This window comes from Hylobates moloch, unplaced genomic scaffold, assembly GCF_009828535.3.
Source record: "Hylobates moloch isolate HMO894 unplaced genomic scaffold, HMol_V3 SCAFFOLD_9, whole genome shotgun sequence".
NCBI lineage: Eukaryota > Metazoa > Chordata > Mammalia > Primates > Hylobatidae > Hylobates > Hylobates moloch.
Genome location: NW_026652284.1, coordinates 21,335,645 through 21,355,125, shown reverse-complemented (window position 1 = coordinate 21,355,125; position 19,481 = coordinate 21,335,645). Strand labels below are relative to the sequence as shown.

General features: G+C 44.5%; 2 protein-coding genes across 4 annotated transcripts in view; one reads left to right on the top strand and one right to left on the bottom strand.

Annotated features, from left to right (window-relative positions):
• The window catches only part of KDM1A (lysine demethylase 1A), a 64,388-nt gene extending 55,360 nt beyond the window's left edge, over positions 1-9,028 (bottom strand). The window contains exon 1 of one of the 2 annotated variants that reach the window (XM_032759246.2): positions 8,525-9,028. In XM_032759246.2, the coding sequence (XP_032615137.1) occupies positions 8,525-8,884 (360 nt within the window). In that variant the 5' untranslated portion in view covers positions 8,885-9,028. The remainder of the gene's footprint in view (positions 1-8,524) is intronic. The other variant, XM_032759244.2, reaches the window with a different exon arrangement.
• Positions 9,029-9,428: 400 nt separating this feature from the next.
• On the top strand, positions 9,429-18,294 carry TEX46 (testis expressed 46). Of its 2 annotated transcripts, none has more exons than XM_058444610.1 (3): positions 9,429-9,529; positions 15,063-15,225; positions 17,927-18,294. In XM_058444610.1, exons 1-3 carry the CDS (start codon positions 9,495-9,497, stop codon positions 18,227-18,229), a joined length of 501 nt encoding a protein of 166 aa, XP_058300593.1. In that variant the 5' UTR covers positions 9,429-9,494; the 3' UTR covers positions 18,230-18,294. The 2 variants fall into 2 exon arrangements, with proteins under 2 accessions (XP_058300593.1, XP_058300594.1); XM_058444611.1 differs by having other exon boundaries at positions 9,465-9,529; positions 15,092-15,225.
• The last annotated feature ends 1,187 nt before the right edge of the window (positions 18,295-19,481 follow it).

The following is a 19,481-nucleotide window of genomic DNA, read 5'->3' as shown; positions in this document are numbered from 1 at the left end:
TCTGTGATCGCACCACTGTGCTCCAGCCTGAGTGACAGAGATAGACCCTGTCTCAAAAAAATAAAAAATAAAGGTACTGCTAAATTTTGCATCAAAAACAATCTTTTCAACATTGTTTAATCCAATGTCTTGACAAAGAAATAATTAACAAGGAATACACTCGGAAAAGGCTGGTCTAGAAAGGGTTCTTAGTCTTTAGGAACAAAAGAGATTAGAAAAATACCTACAGGTAGAAGCAATAATATCTGATGGTATTATTAAAAACAACTGTTTCACAGAATCCTAGGATCCTTCAAGATTTAGAATTTTAACTTTTAAAATGTATTACACACCCATGTGTTAAATCTTAATCCTTTAGAGACCACCAACACAATTAACTTGTGCTGCTTGGGTAACTCAATTTGGGGTAGACTTAATGAAGTTTCTTCTGCCATCTCTGTTCAACTGAGAGCATCCTGAGATGACAACGCAAGCTTAAAAACAAAACAAAACAAAAAGGCTGGGAGCGGTGGCTCAAGCCTGTAATCTCAGTATTTTGGAAGGAAGAAAGTGTAGGATCATTTGAGCCCACTTCTAGACCAGCCTAGACAACACAGGGAAACCCTGTGTTTACAAAGAAATAAAACAACTTAGCCTGGTGTGGTGGCGTGCACCTGCAGTTCCAGCTACTAAGGAGGCTGAGGTGGATCACTTGAACCTGGTGGGGGTGGGGGGGGGGTGTCAAGGCTACAGTGAGCTATGATCTAAACACTGCACTCCAGCCTGCGTGACAGAGTCGAGACCCTGTCTCAAAAAAAAAAAAAAGCAAACAAAACCAACATTTTACCTTTTGCACAACTTGTCAAATCAGTACCAGACTGCCACAATACTTCATAAAGCAAAATACAGAAACAAAATTGGATTCTTCCCTGGTGGTCTAGTCGCTGGGGAAAAAAAAATGGATTCTAAGGCTAAAACAAGACTATCATGCTTAATTTCCAATCTCAAATTTGGCTTCCCCTCATTTTCTCATAGACTGACAACTAAAATAAATGTTACAAATTTTAACTTCTTAATACTACTTAATAGTAGTGTGTTTTATTTTGGGATTTTTGATTAAAATTTTATTTTGTAAAAAAGGCTTTCCTCATTTAATAAAGTTTTTTTTTTTTAGATAATTTTAAAATTGCCCAGAGCCAAGATGTGACCATTTAATAAAGTTTTAAAACCATCTGAAAGAATCATACAAACTTTAATAAAAACTATTCTCCTGAGAAAAGGAATGGGTACTTTGAACCTAAAGGATTGGGAATCTCTCATCCCTAAGTAAAAATTCCAAAGACTTCAGAGATTCTACAACCACTTACAACCAAGGACATAAAGATGTCCCAACAGGCAGACTATGAGTGAGTAGGGTAATTATTCTTACTTTCACATTGATGACTCTCAAATTTAAATCTTTAGTCTCTTCCTTCTCCTCCCCACACTTATTACAATGATTCATTCACTCCTCAATCTCCTTAAAGCATCAGTCTTTATAAAGAAATCTTTCTTGGGCGGGGCATGGTGGCTCACACCTGTAATCCTAGCACTTTGGGAGGTCCAGGTGAGCAGATCACTTGATCTAAGGAGTTCGAGACCAGCCTGGGCAACACAGCGAGACTCCATCTCTACAAAAATTAGCTGTGGGTGGTGGTGCACATCTGTAGTTCCAGCTACTTGCGGGGACTGAGGCAGGAGGACCACTTGAACTGGGGAGGTCAAGGCTGCAGTGAGCCATGACTGGGCCATTGCACTACAGCCTGGGTGACAAAGTGAGACACTGCCTCAAAACAAAACAAAACAAAAACACAAAAAAACCAAAACTTTTTCCTTTCACATTGCATTCCTATATCATAACATCTCATGTACCCCATAAATATATATACCTACTATGTACCACAAAAAATAAAAATTAAAAAAAAAAACCTTTCTCCCTTTTATCTAGGGCAAAGCTGCCAGATTAATTTTCCCATTATGTGATATTTTCTAATAGCTTAACAGACATGAACGTCAAATTTTTCAAACCAGCATATACACTCTCTGGCCTTGACTATTCAAACTGCCTTTTTTATTTTTATTTTTATTTTTTTAAGACAGGGTCTCACTGTCGCCAAGGCTGGAAAGCAGTGGCGTGATCTCAGCTCACTGCAACCTCTGCCTCCCAAGCTCAAGTGATTCCCCTGCCTCAGCCTCCTGAGTAGCTAGGACTACAGGCGCATGCCACCACACCTGGCTAATTTTTATAATTTTGTATAAACAGGGTTTTGCCATGTTGCCAAGGCTGGTATCAAACTCCTGGGCTCAATCGATCTGCCCACCTTGGCCTCCCAAAGTGCTGGGATTACGGGCATGAACCACCATGCCTGGCCTGAATTCAAACAATTCTAATCACTAACACACGAGTAAAAAAGTCCTCAATGCTGGTCTACCAACCTCTAAGCTCCCTAAAGCTACTTCCATCTTTTTCAGTTAATCCAATGCCATATATTCAAGGTCCACCTCCTCTGAGGATTATTTCTTAATTATTCTAAATTTAAAAAATGTATCTGCCAGGCGCAGTGGCTCATGCCTGTAATCCCAGCACTTTGGGAGGCCGAGGTGGGTGGATCACCTGAGGTCAGGAGTTCTAGACCAGCCTTACCAACATGGTGAAACCCCGTCTCTGCTGAAAATACAAAAATTAGCACGGCGTGGTGGCAGGTGCCTGTAATCCCAGCTACTCTGAGGGCTGAGGCAGGAGAATCACTTGGACCTGGGAGGCGGAGGCTGCAATGAGCCGAGATCACACCATCACACTCCAGCCTGAGGGAAAAGAGTGAGACTTCATCTCAAAAAAAAAAAAAAAAAAAAAATCTTTTATCTTCTCTGAAGTCTCACAGCACTTATGGTCTGCACTTCATAATCTAGTAGTTCAAGGCTGTCTGATAGAACTTTTTGTCATAATGGAAAACTTCTCTATCTGTGCTACCAATTCTGTGGCTTCAACATGTGCTATACTGAGCACTTATAATGGAGCTAATATGACGGAAGAAACTATTTTTAATTTCAATTTAAACTTAATAGCCACATGTGGCTACAGGCTACCATATTGGACAGCATGAATCTAATGCTCACTACAACCTGGACACAACTCTACAACCCCAACACTACTGGTCCCTTCAATCTATCTTGTTCCTAGACAATTCCTGTTTCTAATTAAATTCATTTGTCCATTGTTCTCAACATTCAGTTGTCCACTCTGGATTCCCTGATGCTTCTCAAACCACTTCCTTTTCTCCACTGGTAGCACCTTAATTACTGGTCACCTACTAATTATATGCCAAACACTGCAATAAGCATTTTGTTTATATTATATCTAAACTTTACAAGGTAGGGCTTATTTACCTGAGGAAAACGAATCAGAGGAAGATGAAATACTTAAACTCCAAAAAGTCCACCCTTTTCCAGAACACTTTTCTAAATTCTGCCATTTCATAGCCTAGCTCAACACCACCATTCCTAACGGAGTAGGGTGTTCCTGAAGTTCCAACCCAATTTACCAGTTTAAAACCTTAAATATTTTGCCATAATTTTAGCATACACATGCCCAAAAGTGAATGTATTCTGAAACTAATGAAACTGAAGCTTCAGGTACACTCAATTACATGAACTCCTTCCAATACCCTAAACATAATTTTAATTATGTAATGATGTAATTTTGTTAAAGTACAGTCCCCAAAACTGGATAAGCTCCCAAGTCATAAAATATATGCACCTTTTTCCTTGCATACACTGAAGAACTACTGAAGCACGGCCTGTCTATACTGGCCTCAGCTTGCTTTTTATTCCTTAAATGGATACTCTAGCCTCTAAAGTCTGTTTCCTCTGGATCCCAAGACTGGCTAGTTGCCAGCTTCCTAGTTGCTGCCCCAAACAAACACATAACTAATTTTTTTTTCTGAAAGTTTAAGAGCTAATTACAATGGTGGATTAAAAAACAGGATAAGTAAGATGAGTTAAACACAGGAGAATTACAAAGAAAAAAATCTTGGTTGGGTGAGGTGGCTCATGTCTGTAATCTCAGCCCTTTGGGGGGCTGAGGCAGGAGGAATAATTGAGCCCAGAAGTTCGAGGCCAGCTGGGGCAACACGGAGAAGCCATTTCTACAAAAAATAAAAAATTAGCCAGGCGTGGTTGTGTACAACTGTAGTCCCAGCTACTCAGTAGGCTAAGAGGATCACTTGAGCCTGGGAGGTTGAGGCTGCAGTGAGCTATGATTGAGCCACTGCACTCCAGCATGGGTGACAGAGTGAGACCCTGCCTCGAAAAAATTAATCAGTTAGCTAAAAAAAGAAATCTTTCTTGTAGGAGACAGCTTAAAAAATAACAGTAAAATCTAACAGTGTGCCCCAAACTTACAATGGGCAGATTCAACACAATCACAACCAGAATCCCAGCAGCTCTTTTTGCAGAAACTGACAAGCTGGTCCTAAAATTCGTATGAAAATGCAAAGCATTCAGAACAGCCAAAATAATCTTGCAAAAGAAGAACAAAGTTGAGGAACACTTCCTAATTTCAAAATTTATTACGAAACTAAAGTAATCAGGATAGTGTGGTACTGGAATGGATGGAAGTATATAATAGATCAATGGAATAGAGTTGAGAGTCCAGAAATAAACTCTTACATTTATAATCAATCAATGAGGGTGCCAACTATTCACTGAGAGAAAGAATAGTCTTCAATAAACCGTGCTGGGACAACATGCAAAATAATGAAACTGAACCCCTACCTCACACAATATACAAAAATTAACTGAGAAAAGATCATCCACATAAATGCAAGAGCTAAAACTAAAAAACTCTTAGAAGAAAACATAGGAGTAAATCCTCGTGACATTGGATAAGGCAATGGTTTATTAGATATGACACCAGAAGGGAACAAAAGAATAAATTAGATCTCATCAAAATCACAAATTTCCGTAACCAGAATATGTAAAGAACTCTTAGTAGAAAATGATGAAGACAACTCAATTTTTAAAAATGAGCAAAGGATTTGAATAGTCATTTCAACAAAAATATAAAAATGGCCAATAAACACATGAAAAGATGCCCATCATCATTAGTCATTAGGGAAATGCATATCAAAACCACAATGAGATACCACTTCACCCCCAATAGGATGGCTACAGTAAAAGACAAACAATATTAAATGTCAAGAAGGATATGCAGGCTCGGTGAGGTGGCCCCACCTGTAATCCCAGCACTTTGGGAGGCCGATGTGGGTGGATGGCTTGAGGCCAGGAGTTTAAGACCATCCTGGCCAACATGGTGAAACACTGTCTCTACTAAAAATACAAAAATTGGCCAGAGGTGGTGGCAGGCACCTGTAATCCCAGCTACTCGGCTGGCTAAGGCAGGAGAATCGCTTGAACCCAGGAGGAGGAGGCTGCAGTAAGCCGAGATCACACCACTGCACTCCAGCCTGGGTGACAGAGACTGTCTCGCGAAAAAAAAAAAAAAAAAAGAAGGAGGCTGGGCGCAGTGGCTCGCTCCTGTAATCCCAGCACTTTGGGAGGCTGAGGTGGGCAGATCACCTGAGGTCAGGAGTTTAAAACAGCCTGATCAACATGGAGAAACTCTGTCTCTACTAAAAATACAATACAAAGTTAGCCGGGCATGGTGGCGCATGCCTGTAATCCCAGCTACTCAGGAGGCTGAGGCAGGAGAATCACTTGAACCTCAGAGGCAGATGTTGCAGCGAGCCAAGGTCACGCCATTGCACTCCAGCCTGGGCAACAAGAGCGAAACTCCATCTCAAAAAAAAAAAAAAAAAAAAAAAGGAAGAAGAACATTGGAGAAACTGGAACCCTCATATATTTACTAATGGGAACGTAAAATGGTGCAGCTGCTATGGGAAACTGTTTGGCTATACCTCAAAAGTAAAACCTAGAATTAACATAAAACCTAGGAATTCTACTCTTAGGCCCACACCCAAGAGAACTGAAAACATATTCACAAAATAAATTGTACACTAATGTTCACAGCAGCATTATGTAAAACAGCCAAGACATGGAAACAAACCCAAATGTCCATCAAATGATGAATAGATAAACCAAATTTGGTATATCCATACAATGGAATATTATTCAGCCATAAAGAGTTATCAAGTACTGAATGGAAGCACTATAACGTGAATGAACCCTGAAAACATGCTAAAGCCAAATACAAAAGGCCACATAAGATTTTATATAAAATGTTCAGAACAGACAAATCCATAGACAAACAGTAGATTAGTGGTTGCCAGGGACTGGGGGTAGGGAGGACTGGGGAGTGACTGCTAATGATACAGATGTCTTTGGGGATGATGAAAAGGTTCTAAAATCAATTGTGGTGTTGGCTGTACAATCTTGTAAATATGCTAAAAACCACTGAATGATACATTTTAAAACGGTGAATATTATTATACATGCATTATCCCAATAAGCCTGTTTTTTTGTTTGCTTTTAGACAGACTTTCGCTCTTGTTGCCCAGGGTGAAGTGCAGTGGCACGATCTCGGCTCACCGCAACGTCTGCCTCCCAGGTTCAAGCAATTCTCCCTAACTCAGCCTCCTGAGTAGCTGGGATTACAGGCGCCTGCCACCACGCCCGGCTAATTTTTTGTATTTTTAGTAGAGACGGGGCTTTCATCATGTTGGCCAGGCTGGTCTCGAACTCCTGACCTCAGGCGATCCACCCGCCTCGGCCTCCCAAAGTTTAGGGATTACAGGAGTGGGCCACTGTGCCCAGCCAATAAATCTGTTTTTAAAAACATCTTATACATGGCTTCTGGCCACCCGTCTATTGAAATCGTAAAATAACACTCTTGACTTCTGCCATTTCATTTCTGAGGGCTGGTGTCACCAACCTCTGTGCTTTTCTAACCCATGCTTTGGTAAAAGCTCCAGAAAGTCTTGCCTCCAAAACGGTCTTTTATCCAGCACTGGTTATACTTTAGAGAGTTGGCTTGCCGGGCGTGGTGGCTCACGCTTGTAATCCCAGTACTTTGGGAGGCCGAGGCGGGCGGATCACGAGGTCAGGAGATCGAGACCACAGTGAAACCCCGTCTCTACTAAAAATACAAAAAAAAATTAGCCGGGCGTGGTGGCGGGCGCCTGTAGTCCCAGCTACTTGGAGAGGCTGAGGCAGGAGAATGGCGTGAACCCAGGAGGCGGAGCTTGCAGTGAGCCGAGATCGGGCCACTGCACTCCAGCCTGGGTGATAGAGCAAGACTCCGTCTCAAAAAAAAAAAAAAAAAAAAACGAGAGTTGGCTCAAGTAGGCAGATAAATATGAGGGCTCTCAGACTGGGTAATACTCATCTCAAGAAGCTCCCCATACACACTGACTTGGCATTCACACTTAAAAATTATGTAGACAATTTTTTCAAGCATAAATTATATAATCTGCAAATTTTTATTTAAATGTTGACTATACGCACATATATATTCAGGTTGTTTTTTCCAACTAGACCATTCAATCTCCAGAAAGGGCCCAAGTCTAAAGTCTGCGCCCTAATACTGCCCCAGTGCCCTGCACAGTGTCCCATGTGGTCCTTTGTTTCAAGGGCTGATGATACCCTGTAACAACATGAATGTGGGCATTACATTCCACTTCCATCACTTATTTAGCTTTGGGACTTTAGGCAAGTTGCTTAAATTGTGTGCCTCAGTTTACTCATTCCTAAAATAGGTCTAGCAATACCTGCCCGTTGGTATTTAGCGAAAAAAAAAAAAAGTAATATTGGTGACACGCTGAATATAGCATCTAGGACACAGACATTTGAGGCAGTCACTGTCTGTATATACTGTTTGGAGTCAAATCTTTTCCTTCCCATATATTTGCATTTTGACTATTATTTGCTCTCTCAATCAGCAGCTTCCTCATCTGCAAAATTCTACGCCAAAAGATCGCTGGGAGGATTTTAAAAAAAGAAAAAAAAAAAAGACTAGAACTCCTACCACACAGCAGGGTTTTGCTCAAACAAAAACAAAGCAAAAACGACCCTTTCTTTTCACCTCCCCGGCCAAGGCGATTTCTTTAGCATCAACAACCTACAGCCCCCTCGTGCACCCAGCTGAAACGCCATCAATATCGCCGAACAGCTTCCAGACCTATCTGTGAACAAACAAGTGAGGTCTCCAAGAACGCCAACCGTAACCCCACGTCAGGGAGCCATTTTCCAGTCAAGAAAATGAAAAGGTGTACAAGAAAGACCTAAGGAATAAAATACCCCTCCCAGCAATCATCGATGCCCCTTCCCACGTCGCTCGGGACCCAGCACAAAGACCGCAGTCAACACCGGCAAAGACTTTTCCTTTCTCACTCCACCCGTCCAGCTAGAGGGGACGTGGCGTGGGCAGCGATACAAGGGGAGGTCCGAGTGGTCGCAGGGCCCAAGACCGGGCGGCGGCGGGGGAGGGCGGAGCAGCCTCGGGGAAGCTCGGCACCGGGCGGTGTCGTTTGAGGGAAGAGTCGAGCCTTACCTTCGCCCGCTTGCGCCGGCTGGTCCGACGCCCCTCCGGAGTCTCTGCTATTCCAGTTTCCATGGGGGTCGCAGACCCAGGCACGACAGTAGGCCCGGCCTGAGGCCCTGCGGACCCCGGCGGTTCCGCCAGGCCCCCGGGGGGCGAGGCCCGCGGAGGCTCTTTCTTGCGGGGTGTGCGCTCCCCCACCGCCCCCGGCCCGACCTCGGCTGGGCCTGACAGGCCCGCGGGCTGCGCGGCCACCTCAGACCCGTTCTCGGAGCCGCCTGCTGTCCCGGGGCCAGCCTCCGTCCCGGCTGCTGCCGCTGCAGCCGCCGCCGCCGCCGCCGCCGCGGCTGCCGCCTTCTTCCCAGATAACATCTCGGGCCGCCGGGCCGCCGACGGCCGTAGGGGCCGCTCGGTCTGTCGCTCCGTGGGTCCGAACCGCCTTGCCTCGCCTCGCCTCGCCTCGCCTGGCTTCACGCTGCCTGCGCGCCGCCAACCGCCGTCGCGTACGCACGCGCTAAGCGCGCTCCCGCCGCGCCGGGACAAAAAGGGTCGGAGACGCCCACGAGCCCCGCCCCTTCCCCGCAGCCATAGAGCGGCGTTCTCGCGGCTAGAGCGGCACCGCAGCAAAGAACGTGTAGCTTGCCTAGAGCGTCTCCCCGGCGTTTGGAGTGGGACCTGGCACAGTCCATGGTCTTAGGGCTTCTGGGCCAGACTAAACCTCCGAAGGTGACCATTTCCTCCTGGGAGTGGCGGGTTTGCATGCGTGCGTTCGTTCATTCACTCACCCAGTTATTCATTAATTCAACGAGTATTTATTAATGCTTGCCTACTACGTAACAAGGGTTACATTATGAAGTTCTAGCTTTCAAAGAACTTACAGTCTAATGGGGGAAAACACTGAAGTATGTTGGTAGAGCGTCTTACTCATTCATAATTGCCCTGCTTGGACTGGGCAAAAAACTTGGAGAGCACAGCAGTTTCGATGGTAGTAAAATGGAGACAAGTTAGGAAATCCAGGTTTGAGTCCAGACGGAATTGCTCTTGTCTCCAAGCCTTTGTTCATGCTTTTCCTTCTGGCTGGACCCCAACCCTATTTGCACCCCATGTCTTGTGCTTCTCCCATCCCCCATGTCCCCCATCTCCCATGTCCCCCATCCTTCATGTCCCCCATCCCCATCCACATAACACCTCTTTCTACTCCAGGTTAATTCTTTCTAATAATGATAGTAGTGGTTTATTCTTTTAATTTTTCGAGGAATCCCTTGCTGACCCAAAACTGGAACAGGTCGTGTACTTTTAGCATGTGTGTACTTATTACATAAACAATTGTCTTTTTAATAGTCTGTCTCTTCAAAGTGAAATTGTCAAAAAATTATTCCATTTACGTGAAGTTCAAGAACTGGTAAAACTAATCTCTAGTGATAGACTCCAATCAGCCCTTGCCTGAGATGGGGGTCGGGGGTTGACTGCAAAAGAACAAGAAAGAAAGACTTGCAAGACTTAACTTAAAAAAGAAGAAGGAGCAAGAACATGTGGAGTGATGGAAATGTTTTATATCTTGATTGGGGTGATGGTTACAGAGGTGTATATATTTGTGAAAACTCTATGAACTATCCATGTAAAATAGGTATATTTTATGTAACTGTAGTACTTCAGTAAAGTTGTTTTTCTAAAAAACTAAGCAAACAGACAAAAAGGCAATCAAGTGTAGAAAGGAAAAAAAGTAAAAGCTATGCAAGAAAGAAAATGTATCAGAGTGGGGTGGCATGCACTTGTAGTATCAGCTGCTCGGGAGACTGAGATGGGAGAATCACTTGAGCCTAGGAGTTCAAGTCCAGCCTGAGCAACATAGTGAAACTGCGTTTCTAAAAAAAAAGAGGAAAGAAAAAGAAAGAAAATATAATCATAGTACAACATATGGCTCAGCTGTGAACTGTATTAACATGACCATAAAAACATAAGCAGTGAATATTGTTTTACTTATTTCTTCTTTTGTTCGTTTGTTTCTTTCTTTCCTTTTTTTTTTTTTTTTTTTTGAGGCAGAGTCTTGCTCTGTTGCCCAGGCTGGAGTGCAGGGGTGCAATCTTGGCTCAATGCAACCTCTGCCTCCCAAGTTCAAGCGATTCTCCTGCCTCAGCCTCCCCAGTAGCTGGGATTACAGGCGCGTGCCACCATGCCTGGCTAATTTTTTTATTTTTAGTAGAAACAGGGTTTCGCCATGTTGGCTAGGCTTGTCTACAACTCCTGACCTCAAGTGATCCTCCCACCTCAGCCTCCCAAAGTGCAGGGATTACAGGTATGAGCCACCATGCCCGGCCGAGCAGTGAATATTGTTTTAACCAAAGTGATAGAATTACATTAAGAGAATGGAGAAAAAAGAAAGTTTGTGGGGAGAAGATGAGAAGGTTTTAAGGATTTAGGGAAGTAGGGATGTTGTTGGGGGAGGTGCTGCTTGGAATCTAAATTATCTTTCACCGTAAAAATATAATACATAATGTTGGCCAGGCGCGGTGGCTCACGCCTGTAATCCCAGCACTTTGGGAGGCCGAGGCGGGCAGATCACGAGGTCAGGAGATCAAGACCATCCTGGCTAACACAGTGAAACCCCGTCTGTACTAAAAATACAAAAAAATTAGCCGGGCGTGGTGGCAGGCGCCTGTAGTCCCAGCTACTCTGAGGCCGAGGCAGGAGAATGGCGTGAACCCAGGAGGCGGAGGTAGCAGTGAGCCAAGATCGCCCCACTGCACTCCAGCCTGGGTGACAGAGCGAGACTCCGCCTCAAAGTAATTATATATATATATATTTTATATTTTATATATATTATATAAAATACATAATGTCAAAATTGAGAAATCAAAAAATAATATAAGCATACTATTTAGAAATATCAAGGTAAATACAGAAGAAACAGCTAAAAAATTTGGAATTGGTTGTCTCTAAGGCTTGGAACTTGACGGTGGAAAGGGGTGAGACAGTGGATTGGAGCTTGTTTTAAATCTCGTAGTTCTATCTGACTTGTTTGCACATTTAACAGTTTGATAAGGCCGGGCGCGGTGGCTCAAGCCTGTAATCCCAGCACTTTGGGAGGCCGAGGTGGGCGGATCACAAGGTCAGGAGATTGAGACCATCCTGGCTAACACGGTGAAACCCCGTCTCTACTAAAAAAATACAAAAAATTAGCTGGGCGCGGTGGCGGGTGCCTGTAGTCCCAGCTACTCGGGAGGCTGAGGCAGGAGAATGGCGTGAACCCGGGAGGCGGAGCTTGCAGTGAGCCGAGATCGCGCCACTGCACTCCAGCCTGGGGGAGAGAGCAAGACTCCGTCTCAAAAAAAAAAAAAAAAAAAAAAAATAGTTTGATAAAACTTGAAATTAGATTTTAAAAACATACATACCCTTTGACCAAGTAATTCTACTTTCAGGAAAGCATTCTAGGGAAAGATTCAGTTTGTGCACAGATTTAACTTCAACACTGTATATCTCAGGTTATACGTAATAACGATAAAGGAGAACTAACCTAAAAACCCAACAAAGGCCAGGCACAGTGGCTTGCATCTGTAATCCCAGCACTTTGGGAAGCCGAGGTGGAAGGATTGCTTGAGCCCAGGAGTTTAAGGCTACAGTGAGCTATGGTCATGCCACTGCACGCCAGCCTGGGCAACAGAGCAAGACCCTGTCTCTAAAACAATAAAAATTTTAAAAAGCCCCAACAAGTGGTAACCAATTTAATACAATCATACACCGCATAACAACGTTTCCATCAACAACAGACTGCATATACGATAGTGGTCCCATGAAATTATATAACACATTTTTACCATACCTTTTCTACCTTTTCTATGTTTAGACAGAATTGCCTACAGTATTCAGTACAATAACGTGCCATAAAGGTTTGTAGCCTATTAACAATAGACTATACCATATAGCCTAGGTGTGTAGTAGGCTATACCATTTAGGTTTGTGTTAAGTATGCTCTATGATGTTCACACAACGATGAAATTGCCTAATGGCACTTTTCTCAGAATGTATCCCATCGTTCAGGGAGGCATGGTTCTAGCAAGGCGTGATTCTATATTGGAATATCACAGCCACTAAAACTGATATTTTTACGTAAAGAATTCCTGGCCGGGTGTGGTGGCTCATGCCTGTAATCCCAGCACTTCGGGAGGCCGAGGCGGGTGGATCACCTGAGTTCAGGAATTCGAGACCGGCCTGGCCAACAATGGTGAAACCCCGTCTCTACTAAAAATACAAAAATTAGCCGGGTGTGGTGGCACTTACCCGTTTTTTCCCCAGAAATAACTAATTCATATCAGATGTTTTTATTGTGATAAAATACACATAACATAAAATTTATGATCCTAACCATTTTGAGTATACTGTTTAGTAGTGTTAGATGCATTCACATTGTTGGATAAACAATCTCCAGAATTCTTTAAATCTTGCAAAATTCTGTACACATTAAACAATGACTACATTTGCTCCTCCGTCCAGCCCCTGGCAGCCATCATTCTACTCTTTGCTTCTATGAATTTGACTATTGTAGATAGCTCATATAAGTGGAATCATACGGTATTTGTTTTTTGTTTTTTTTTTGTTTTTTTTTTTTTTGAGACGGAGTCTCGCTCTGTCACCCAGGCTGGAGTGCGGTGGCGCGATCTCGGCTCACTGCAAGCTCCGCCTCCCGGGTTCACGCCATTCTCCTGCCTCAGCCTCTCCGAGTAGCTGGGACTACAGGCGCCCGCCACCACGCCCGGCTAATTTTTTTGTATTTTTAGTAGAGACGGGGTTTCACCGTGGTCTCGATCTCCTGACCTCGTGATCCGCCCGCCTCGGCCTCCCAAAGTGCTGGGATTACAAGCGTGAGCCACCGCGCCCGGCCGGTATTTGTTTTTTTTTGTGACTGACTTATTTCACTTAGCTTCATGTCCTCAAGGTTCATCTATGTTGTAACATGTTAGAATTTCCTTCCTTTTTAAGGCTGGTAATATTGTGTGTATATAACATTTTATTATCCATTCATCTGTGGATGGACACTTGGGTTGCTTCCACATTTTGGCTATTTTGAATAATGCTGCTGTGAACATTGGTCTACAAATATCTCTTCAAGACTCTGCTTTCAATTCTTTGGGAATATCCAAAAGTGGAATTACTATAGCAATGTATGCTTTTTTTTTGAGAAGGAGTCTTACTGCTGTCGCCCAGGCTGGAGTGCAGTGGCGCGATCTCGGCACACTGCAACCTCCGCCTCCTGGGTTCCAGCAATTCTCCTGCCTCAGCCTCCCAAGTAGCTGAGATGACAGGCGCCCGCAACCACACCTGGCTAATTTTTGTATTTTTGGTAGAGACGGGGTTTCACCATGTTGGCCAGGCTGGTCTTGGGTGGTCCACCCGCCTCGGCCTCCCAAAGTGCTGGGATTACAGGCGTGAGCCACCGTGCCCGGCTAGTATTTTTTAAAAGCTGATGTCTCCACCGGGCACGGGGACTCACACCTGTAATCCCAGCACTTTGGGAGGCCGAGGTGGGCGGATCATTTGAGGTCAGGAGTTTGAGACCAGCCTGACCAACATGGTGAAACCCTGTCTCTACTAAAAATGCAAAAATTAGGTGGGTGTGGTGGTGTGTGCCTGTAATTCCAACTACTTGGGAGGCTGAGGCAGGAAAATCGCTTGAACCTGGGAGGCAGAGGTTACCGGGAGCCAAGATGGTGCCACTGCACTCCAGCCTGGGCAACAGAGTGAGAGTCTGTCTCAAAAAAGAAAATAAATAAATAAAATAAAATAATAAAAGTTAATGTCTCCAGGCAGGAGAATTGCTTGAGGCTAGGAGTTTGAGACCAGCCTGGGCAATATAGCAAGACCTTGTCTCTAAAAAAAAAAAAATTTTTTTAATTAGCTGGGCGTGGTGGCACATGCCTGTAGTCTTAGCTACTCAGGAGGCTGAGGTAGGAGGATCACTTGAGCCCAGGAGTTGGAGGCTTCAGTGAGCCACAATCACACCACTGCACTCCAACCTGGGCAACACAGTGAGACCTTGTCTCAAAAATAAAGTAAAATAATAATAAATAAAAAGTTAATGTCTAGCTGTACAGAGTCCAAAACCTAATCAATATTACATATTATATTAAACAAAGTTACCTTCCCCTAAAGTATCAGGTGACCAATAGATGGGCTAGTATAACTGTGAAAGCAGTTATGTCTAAGTTTGGATAGCTTTTCTTTGCCCCTATGATGGTAGGGGCTCTGTATTGGCCATTTTTTTTTGCCAGAAGTACTGGTGAATGAATGAGGAGGCCTACATCACCTGGCTATTGTGAGGACATCATGAGATAATGCTTTCAAACTGCCTGTCAGAGTCTGGCACATAGTGGGTGCTTCAGACAAAGGAGGAGTTATTATTACTGTTATGCGGCAGCTGGGTGGGGGGAGGGGGCTGGCTATGACTCAGAGGAGTGGGTGGCCGTGACTCTTGTCATGGAGGGGCCTGAGGCAGGGTCCTGAGGCCTGTGTGCCTCCACGCCATAATGCTGGCAGAACTGATATTTCTCTTTAGGAGTCTCCATGGGATACTTGCCTCCGCAGGCACCATAGGAGCAGTGGCAGCTTGGCTGATGAGCTATAAGCCAGCCTTGTTTGGGTTCCTGTTCCTTCTGCTGTTGCTTAGCAACTGGCTGGTCAAGTATGAACACAAGCTCACCCTCCCAGAGCCCCAGCAGGTGAGCAAGAGGGGGCTTGGCTTCAGCTCAGGGATAGGGGATATTTGCAGCTAGATTAGGTGGGTAGGGAACAGGGTAGGTGTCGAAATAATGGGGCAAGACTGGGGAATCCAAGACTCTGGTCTAAATCACCACTCTACAGCTTCCTCTTAGGTGGTGCCGGGTAAATCACTTCCCTCCACGAGGCCTCAGTTGCCTCACCTCAGCTGTTAAATCAGGACCACCCCAGACTCTCCTATTTCGTGTTTGATGTCAACATGCTTTGGCAAGAGTAACAACTACTTTAATGTAAAAAAAATAAAAAAAATTAACATGGATGAACATAGATACATATCTAAAATAGAATAATGAAGACAGCAGAAATGTACATAGATTATGACATCTTTCATTTAATGTTAAAAACATGCTAGGCTGGGCGCAGTGGCTCACACCTGTAATGCCAGCACTTTGGAAGGCCAAGGCAGGTGGATCACTTGAAGTCAGGAGTTCAAGATCAGCCTGGCCAACATGGTAAAACCCAGTCTCTACTAAAAATACAAAAATTAGCTGGGTGTGGTGACACACACCTGTAATACAAGCTACTCAGGAGGCTGAGGCAGGAGAATCACTTGAACCCAGGGGACTGAGGTTGCATGGGGACTGAGCTGCGATCATGCCACTGCACTCCAGCCTGGGCAACAGAGCAAGATTCCATCTAAAAACAAAAACAAAAACAAAAGCAAAAAACCATGCAAAACAGCCTGACACAGTGGCTCACACCTATAATCCCTGCACTTTAGGATGCCGAGGCAGGTCGACGACCACTTGAGGCCAGGAGTTTGAGAATAGCTCGGGCAACATGACAAAACCCCATCTCTACAAAAAATGCAAAAATGAGCCAGGCGTGGTGGTGCGTGCCTGTAGTCTCAGCTACTCAGGAGACTGAGGTGGGAGAATCACCTGAGCCCGAGAAGTTGAGGCTGCAGTGAGCACGCCACTGTACTACAGCCTGGATGACAGAGTGAGACTCTGTCTCAAAAAAAAAAAGCAAAACAATAGCCTATCTTATTTATAGATGTGTACGTGCAGTGAAAGTATTTTAAGGCAGGATGCCTCAATCTTGGCACTGTTGACATTTTGGGCCAGATAATTCTCCATTGTGGGAGGCTCACCTGTCACCTGTGCATTGTTAGCTTGGCAGCAACCCCGGCCCCCTACCCATGAGATGCCAAGTAGCACACCTGCCATTTCATGACAGTCCAAAGTATTTCCAGATATTGCCAAATGTCCCCTGGGGAGGGCAGAATGCCTCCCATTGAGAACTACTTTATAAAGAAATGCATGGAAAAATAAATTTTAAATGCAGGATTACAGTTAAGATGATGATATTCAGGGAGGGAGGAGGACGCTGTGGGTGGGAGAGTCCACAGGGAACTTTAGTTATATTTATGATATTTTATTTCTTAAGTTGATATGGGAATATGAGTATTTGTTGTATTATTTACCTTTTTTGCATGTCTGATATGTTGAATTTTTTTCAGTTAACCATTTTATTTTATTTATGTATTTAGTTTTTTGAGACAGGGTCTCACTCTGTGGCCCAGGCTGGATGCAGTGGCACAACCATCGCTCACTGCAGCCTTGACCTCCCTGGGCTCAGGTGATCCTTCCATCTCAGCCTCCCAAGTAGCTGGGACTACAGGTGTGCACAGGGCTAATTTTTTCTAGTATTTGTAGAGATGGGATTTTACCATGTTTCCCAGGCTGGTTTCAAACTCCCGGGCTCAAGCGATCCTCCTGCCTCTGCCTTTGAAGGTGCTGGGATTACAGCCATGAGCCACCACACCTGGCTTAATTTTTAAATATTTTAAAGACTGTTAGTTTGTAGCTGAATCCAAAAAGAAAAAAAAAAGTGTTATTAACCAGGGGAGGGAGAGATGAGGATCATAGAGATAAAAGCATGTCATGAGACCACTGAGACTTCGCAGTTTGAGATCGTACTGGGCCTGACAAAATGCTCAGAGAGGCACGTTGGAAAAACGGGCTCTGGAGATAGATATATTTAGGCTAAGGGCTTTATGTCCACTGTGACTGGCAGATTAGCGGGCCATCTCATGCATTCCTATGAACCAAAGGCAAGTGGAGGACTCGGGAATTTGAGGCTGTATGATGCTGAGAAAGTGACCTCCCGGCTGGGCCTGGTGGCTCACGCCTGTAATCCCAGCACCTTGGGAGGCCAAGGCGGGCAGATCACCTGAGGTCGGGAGTTCGAGACCAGCCTGATCAACATGGTGAAACCCCATCTCTACTAATAATTACAAATACAAATACAAAAAATTTCTACTAATACAAAAAGTTAGCTGGGTGTGGTGGCACATACCTGTAATCCCAGCTACTCTGGAGGCTGAGGCAGGAGAATAATTTGAACCCGGGAGGTGGAGGTTGCAGTGAGCCGAGATCACACCATTGCACTCCAGCCTGGGCAACAAGAGTGAGACTCCGTCTCAAAAAAAAAAAAAAAAAAAGAAAGAAAGAAAGTGACTTCCCGTTACTGGGTCCCAAGTCTCCACAAAATGAGGCAATGACGCTCCCCTTGCAGGCAGTTGTGAGAATCTATTAAGATAATGTTTGTAAACCACCTGGCACAGAGCAGGTGTTCAAGCAAGGAAGGGATTATCATTATTAACCAACTTTCCCCTTTTCCTGGTGTTGGGGAGCTTAGAAGGAGGAAGACAAACCAAAGACTTCCGAAAACGACTCCAAGAACAACAAGGCCGTGAACACAAAAGAAGTCAATGGAACGCATGCCTGCTTCGCCCTCCAGGACGAGATCCTCCAACGGCTATTGTTCAGTGAAATGAAGATGAAGGTCCTAGAAAATCAGATGTTCATCATATGGAATAAAATGAATCACCACGGGCGGTCAAGCAGACATCGGAATTTTCCCATGAAGAAACACAAAATGAGGAGGCATGAGTCAATTTGCCCCACCCTGTCTGACTGTACTTCGAGTTCCCCCAGCTAATGAGGCCGAGGCGGGCTGGCCTCTGCCGATGTTACCTTTTACCTCAGTAAAACCCAGTCACAGCCTGTTGAATGTTCATAGTAAGTCGTAACAAAAAGGTGCCTAGGAGCCAGGAAGAAGATCAGAGGCTGAAAGATTGCCTCTGGAAAAGAAATCTGTACACACCAGGTCCACCAGGTAGCATGTAGTGACACGGCCTGATGGGGCTCTAGAACCATCCCTTTTTAGAGTCTTCTATTTCAGTTGATTCTACCCTGGTTCCTCCCTGGCCCTGTGCTGTTAACTTTGAGTCTCCCCACTCCTGCCCTAGCCCCTAGTCTTCCCCTCTCATCCTGCAGCCAGAGGCCGGAGCCAGCCCTGCCAAGCCTGGCTCTGACCATGTCCATTGCTCATTCTTTTTTTTTTTTTTTTTGAGACAGAGTTTCGCTCTTGTCACCCAGACTGGAGTGCAGTGGCACGATCTTGGGTCACTGCAACTTCCATGTCCCGGGTTCAAGTGATTTTCCAGTCTCATCCTTCCAAGTAGCTGGGATTACAGGCACCCGCCACCATGCATGGCCAATTTTTGTATTTTTAGTAGAGACAGGTTTCACCATGTTGGCCAGGCTGGTCTCGAACTCCTGACCTCAGGTGATCCATCTGCTTCGGCCTCCCAGAGTGCTGGGATTACAGGCATAAGCCACCTTGCCCAGCTTCATTGTCCGTTTTTGAGCCAATGTCTTGCCTTGATGGTTGACAGATTAAAGCCCACCTTCCTTCCCATGGTGTTCAGGCTCTCCATGACCTGACCCCTTTTCAGCTTTTTCCCCATCCATTACTCCTCTTCATATGCTTTAAACTCTGCATCAGCATATCACAAACATCAGTTATTTGTATGCTACCTTTGTGATATTTGCCATCACCAGGAACCACCTGAATGTTAACGTTATCTCTTTGCCTATTTTTTCTTAAATTCATCTGTAAAGGAAAATAAATAAAAATAATAATTTCTACATACATTAAAAAAAATTCTTGGCTTAAGTAGAACACAACTGTAAAATTAAAGACAATGAAGACAAAAACCATGTTACTGAGTTTCTTTTTTTTGAGACAGAGTTTAGCTCTTGTCATCCAGGCTACAGTGCAATGCTGCAATCTCAGCTCACTGCAACCTCCACCTCCGGGTTCAAGCGAATCTCATGCCTCAGCCTCTGGAGTAGCTGGGATTTCTGGCGCACACCACCACGCCTAGCTAATTTTTGTATTTTTAGTA